The sequence below is a fragment of the Equus asinus genome, chromosome 25, assembly GCF_041296235.1.
Source record: "Equus asinus isolate D_3611 breed Donkey chromosome 25, EquAss-T2T_v2, whole genome shotgun sequence".
Taxonomy (NCBI): domain Eukaryota; kingdom Metazoa; phylum Chordata; class Mammalia; order Perissodactyla; family Equidae; genus Equus; species Equus asinus.
Genome location: NC_091814.1, coordinates 23,293,536 through 23,299,683, shown reverse-complemented (window position 1 = coordinate 23,299,683; position 6,148 = coordinate 23,293,536). Strand labels below are relative to the sequence as shown.

Here is a 6,148-nt window from a genome sequence, read left to right as displayed (position 1 = left end):
AGTTTATTCAAATAGTCTATTTTATTCAGAATTTTAACATATTCTAGTCTAACTTGTTCAGATCTTATGCAGAATTTCTAGCTCCTGAGTCTCCATTGGACACTAGGACTGCTGTTAGGCTGAGCTTTGAAACTGACTCTGGGAAATCTCATCCTTTCCTCCCAAACTCAGCCAGAGAGAGGAATCCTGGCTACAGACTCCAGCCTCTGTGGAGACCAGGAGTCCCTACTTCACCTCCACCCGGGCCGTGGAGGAGTTTGCAGATCTGAGTGTCAAGGCTAGACTATTTGGAATATACTTTGTTTGGTTAGGTATGAGTTGCAAACCATATAAAACCGAATTAAAGTTTTAACATTTGGCCTTTAGACATTGAAAACACAATGTAACAAATGAACCTAATTGTGCAAAAATGTTATAGAACAACCAAATGGATTAGAACTATTCCACGAGACTTTAAAACAATAATTTATCTATACCCCAGGACAGTAAGAAAACCAAAAGCTACTTTTCTCAATCGTGTTGCTAGTGGTGTTGCTGCTATCATCTTTATTCGTGTGTCTGTATAATGTGGGAAAAGCAAACGTTGTGGGATATTCTAATTCTACTACTCCCTGTGTCCTTAACGCACAATGCTTGGTGTTAGAGGAGGAGATTTAGATGAAAAACAAACGTTCAGTAAAAGCCCTGTGGTTCTCAATTCGAATTGGCAGTGTTTGCGAATCTATTTGAAGCAACTGGTATGAATTAAAGGTCCTCCTGGAAGAAAATAGGACCTCAGAATCAGAACACGCCACGCCTGTCCCCTCAGACCTTATGTCCGTTAGAATCGCCCCAAAGAGAGAGACCCAGACCTGAGAAATCAACTTAGCCACTCAAAGCACCCAACCTTCCTACATAGAACTTTGGTTTCTCGTTCAGGGAAACTTAGGCATGTTGACATGCAAATCACACAGCAGACATGTGTTCCAAGGTGACAGAAGAGAAGAACAGAAATAGAGAGTCGAAAATTTCAGCTCATGAAAGGATTTCTCTCCAGATCAATCACACAGCATAGGAAAACTCTAAAATGACATACAATGAATCTGAGTTAAACGTGCCCAACAAAGCATTTGTACACACGAACAAAACAAAACCACATAAGAAATACACAACTCAAAAGAGAAGTGGACAAGAAACAGAAAATGAGAAATTAGACTTGGCAGAAATTAGGGGAAAATGGGAGAAAAAGAAAATTCTCTGAAAAATAGGCTAAATGACAAGGTTCATAAGGGCAACATATCTGTCTAAAAATACTATAAGGGACACAGAATAAAGAAATGGAAGCATCAAACAGAAGAGAAATGAAGAAAAGATGCTGCAAAAGGATCAGAGAGAAAGTCTAGATCCCGGGGAGAAACAGAACTGGGGTGGTCAACGCTAAGACCTCGCCTCCTGGAACTGACAGATTTAAAGGAAAGGAAACAACTTCCTGTGAAGCTCCAGACCCCTCTCTGCTCCTCAAAGAAGCCAATTCACATACAATAGAGAGAAAATCAATCTACGTCTACACCTCAACAGAACAACAATGCGGGACAATACCCTATAAAAACTCAGTGACAGTCATCGTGGGCAAGTACTTCATAGTCACCCAGCTGTCCCTGTGTCAAGGCAGCAGAAAAGAGTGTGGCACATACAACGCTCAGGGAGTCCTGCTTCCATCTTGAGGAGTCTTTTCAGGATGAACTCCACCCAACAAGAGAGGACTGAGGAAATTGGGACTTTTGAACAGCTGGTCGTCATTGAATGTATTTAACTGTAGATCTAAAGCAGAAATCTGGAAGGGGCCAAGGGGAGAAAAACAGTGTGTCAATGGTATTCCTTTAACTGGGTTGAAATAATTCTATGAGAAGTGGCCAGGAAGGATGGAAGAAACGAGAAAAACAGAACAAATGTCCTGGATGGTCACAGTGGTAAAAGTTTGCAGTTGAAAGATGTCATTTCAAACTCGTAAAGCAATTATTAGAAGTTTGACAAGTTAGTAAGGGACTAAGATATCAAAAACCCTTAGTGAAATATACAGCACTAGCTACGCAGTTCTTAAATATCAAATGAAACACACACACAGAAACATGGAAACAGAAAATAGTAAATACCATCTACTACAGGTGGGTAATACAGCCTAAAACGTATGGGAGACTGTAGGACGTAACTATGAAGAAGAGAGAGAAGAATGTTTATCTTAATTTATGTTTATATCCACCCAGTCAGTCACGATGATGCTGATTATAACACTGAATTTAAAAAATTCATGAGTCCACAGTGACAGTCAAAACAAAAATTTTAATAGCATAGAAGGGGAAGGAATGTTCTTTTTCATGGCACAATGCCAACAAATACAAGGCTATAGGTATGAACGGATTAGAAAACTTCCAATGTATAAATGCAAATATGTTAATCGACATACATCAGGGATCATTAAGGATGGTAAAATATTTAGAGAAAGATCTTTAGAAAAGAGGATGTTCACACACTCTCAAAGTACCACTCACCAAATTACTTACTCATTATAGAAAGGAAAAAATGTGCCCTTACAATGAACAGATCTCGTAGGCCCCTCCATAACAACGTGACCCATGCTAGTACGGCAGCCACAGTGATGGACACACCGGACATTCTTAGTCTCCAGGTGGGCTCCACTAGGAAGCACCCAGCACTAACTACGTAGGGCTCTTGGCAAGAGGGTCGGCCTGAGCTTAGTCATGAGGAAGTGGTCAGACAACTACACAATGTAGACCATTGAACCAGACAACTGTCCTGACCTCTACAAACAAGGCAATGTCACCACCACCAAAAACAACAAAAGGTGAGGAGAGGTTTTTGGATCCAAAGGACTAAAGAAATCTTTTTAGTCGTTTAGCAGCCCAAAAGTCTCTTCTCCTTTTTGTTATCTTACTTGTGGTGACGTTGCCTTGTTTGTAGAGGTGAGGCCAGTTGTCTTGTGCAGTGGTCTAGATTCTGCACTTGTCTCAGGACTACCTCATGACTGAATTCAGGCTAAACGTTGTCACCATAGCACTGCATAGTTAGTGCTGTCTGCTCCTCGCACAGCCCAGCTGGTGGCACAGAACGCCCGGTCTGTCATGTTGTCTTTTGCCAGTTGCTCCTGATTCCGCTGATGTGCAGGACGGGAACTGAGAGCAGCAAGGGTTAAGGTCTCTCATAACCGTGTGTGGGTCTAGGCGGTGGTCTCCTCAGTGACTTAGCGCAGTTGGAGGCTGAAGGGCTGGGATTTTTCCCATCAAAGCAGGCTTTGCAGTAAAAACCTTGGAGAGTGCTTTGTGGTTGTGATGTTGATCTTCAGCATAGGATCCCTTCACTGTTCTGTTTGGGTTTTAAATTGATTTGCTGTTTCAGATTTTTTTCATCAAGTGAAAATGGTACTTTTTGTGATGCGGTTTCTTTCAAATCAGTAATATCTTTCCTTAGTTCCAGAGATCTTGGTATCTGAGAGACAGAAAGAGAAAATAAAAATGAAATGTGAGTCTTTGCAGGTCCCAATGATAGCTGAGCCTGGAGGGATGGCTATGTGGCGACAGAGGCCAGCAGGACGCTGAGCTCCTGTTGAGGGGAGGAGCTGAAGGAGGAGCACAGGCCGCTGAAGGGGAAAGTGAGAGCCACAAGGTAGAAGAAACACCTCCCTGCACTTCCATCCAGGCTGTGGTGCAGCATCGAGGGACACCCTGTCCTCACCCCACCAGGAGCCTGGTGACATCCCAGCTCAGAGTGGCTGCAGAGCCTTAGCCAGAGCCCTACCAGCCTTTCCTCAGCAGCCACTTCACTCCTGAAGCCCCTCAGTCTGGAGCAAAGTGATGGCTTTCCCACCCCTCCCAGGGAGGGATGTGCTTAGCATCCACCCCCCACATTCAGAAACAGACTGCTGTCGGAACGGAACGAGAGGACCCTGGGCAGAAAAGCACACCCTCTTTAACTCCACGTCCCAGTGCTCTGAGGAGGAGGGGCACAACGCTTGAACTGGAACCCAGGCCTCAGGCCCTTTCCATAATTTGTGGAAGGTGAGAGGAAGGGCTCCGATCTGGAGGTGTCCACAGACACTGTTGCATCACTTTGGCTCAACGGGAAAAAAGGTTTTACAGAGAAATTCTTCTCCAAAGAGACTGAGGAAAGAACCAAAAAAGGAGAAACTCAAAATGGAATTAACAAAAACAGAGCAGGGACGGTAACCATGGCCCCATGCATTTTCCTTCATTCTTTAGCGTTGATTCCACACAGGATGCACCTTAGGGCATTTCTAGGAATATTCTCAAGATCTAGACCAAAAACTCCGAAGGGGAAGCATGAGGCACCTGGTTTGACTATGTTCTCTCCCACCCCACCCCTTTATTCCCCACAAAGCACTGCATAGGGCAAGATTCTCCTTTAGTCTTTTATGCCAGTGGAAAGAATGGCATAAGAAGCATAAACATGCAATCTTTTCCTGACTTTCAGCTGTTACTTACTATTACGTTCTCTTTACGGGAATGAGCATAAAGATTCTCTTTGGGGCTTTTACTTAACGACAAAAATTGATCAATACTAAAATTCTCAAACTGGAGTGCTGAACGCATGGGACTTGAAATCAATTGGATGGAATAGGAACTTCTAGTTTTATATGAAAAATATTAAAGAAAATACTAAATTTTATTATGTGTAATAAGGGAGGTATTGTTTTCTGTGCACTGGGTTTCAATGAAATGCTCGTTTCCTGTTTTAGCTTGTCTTCAGAAAAGTTGGAGAAACTCTCCTCAAAGAAGGGAGGTCAGAAGTCTAATCCATTCATCTACCTCTTTTATCTTCTCACTTTTTTCCACGTTGTACAAATAGTGTTGTTGAGAGAGGCATACAAATCCCCTCAATGGCTGATGGATATTCAGGCTTTTTAATGAAGCAGCCACACATTCTGGGCATTTCTATTCTGAACCTGAGATCATCGTAGAGGAATGGTCCTTGTCACGTCTAGCTGCATGTTAGAATCCCTGGGGAGCGTTTGAAATCTACTGAAGCCCAAGCCCCACTCCTGACAATTTAAATGAGAATCGCCAGGTGGGAGGTCAAGGCACTGATCTTAATTAAATTTTCACCAGGTGCTTATTACAGGGCAGTGTTAATGCCAGCTCCAATGAGGCCCTGACGTGAGGATGCTGAGTCCCTGGAAGCCCCATGCACATTAGCACAGGCCTGCACATGTGGGCCGAGGAGAAAGCTGGCTCCAGGCCAGTCCAGCACTCCCACCTGTGACCCAGGTTCTCATTTGGTTTTTGTCATCTGGGCTCTTTGTCCTCAGTTTTAACACTTCTTCTTCTTCTTCACATGGAGAGGTCCACAGTTAAGGGTTGTCCTAGGTCAGATTCCCGAAATGACTCAGGAGGAAGATCCATGTGTGAGTGATTCATTGAGAAGAAAGAGGCAGTGGAGTTGGGGAAGCTGGGAAGGGAAGGCAAAGAAATGAAGAAAGTGTGTGATTTCAGGCAAAGTGCCTTGTGTTCAGCGGCATCAGTGATGCTCTTGTGATGAGGAGGACCATGGGCTGAGGCTTCCCCGTGGCTAAGATGAAAGCAGAGCAGGACAGCAGCGGCAGGAACACAGCAGAGTTCAGAGGGCAAACGAGATGGAGCTGGAAGGGCCTGGCAGGGTGGCAGCCCCCATGGAAAACAGAGGGAAGGCCAGACAGAGGTCGCATCAGCTGTTGGCGTGAACAAATGAGGAAGAGAAGAGACAGCGGGAGATTGAGCTAGAATCTTAGCTAGAGAGCCATGAGGCATAAGTGCATCTAAGAGCCACCGATGTGATTACCTCAGTACCCTCAGCTGAAGGCTGGGGAAATTGCATGTTATCCTCCACTTGTTGAAGAGCAGTTTTCTTTTGATAATCTTCTGTTTCTGGGCACTTAAGGCAGCTGAGCCCTCAAGAGCATCACCCTCCAGCTTGGGAGCTTTCTTTCCTCTGAGGGAAGCATCAAAACCCAGTCCTGAAAAATAAAACCACAGCCAACAGGATCCATTGTTATTCCTGATCGTACTGGGACTTAATCCTCCACCCAGGAGGGACATCAAATAAGCAGAGTGGCCAGAACAAGAAAGGCCACTGAAAGTCCATGGGTGAGGTGAGGCCA

General features: G+C 44.4%; 1 protein-coding gene across 1 annotated transcript in view; it reads right to left on the bottom strand.

The window, feature by feature from the left end:
- Window positions 1-2,299: 2,299 nt before the first annotated feature.
- LOC123280657 (putative NBPF family member NBPF5) overlaps window positions 2,300-6,148 on the bottom strand; it is a 33,242-nt gene continuing 29,393 nt past the window's right edge. The window contains exons 19-20 of the mRNA XM_070497512.1: window positions 5,830-6,004; window positions 2,300-3,483 (exon numbers count right to left, since the gene is read on the bottom strand). Coding sequence (XP_070353613.1) covers window positions 3,462-3,483; window positions 5,830-6,004 — 197 coding nt within the window. The 3' untranslated portion in view covers window positions 2,300-3,461. The remainder of the gene's footprint in view (window positions 3,484-5,829; window positions 6,005-6,148) is intronic.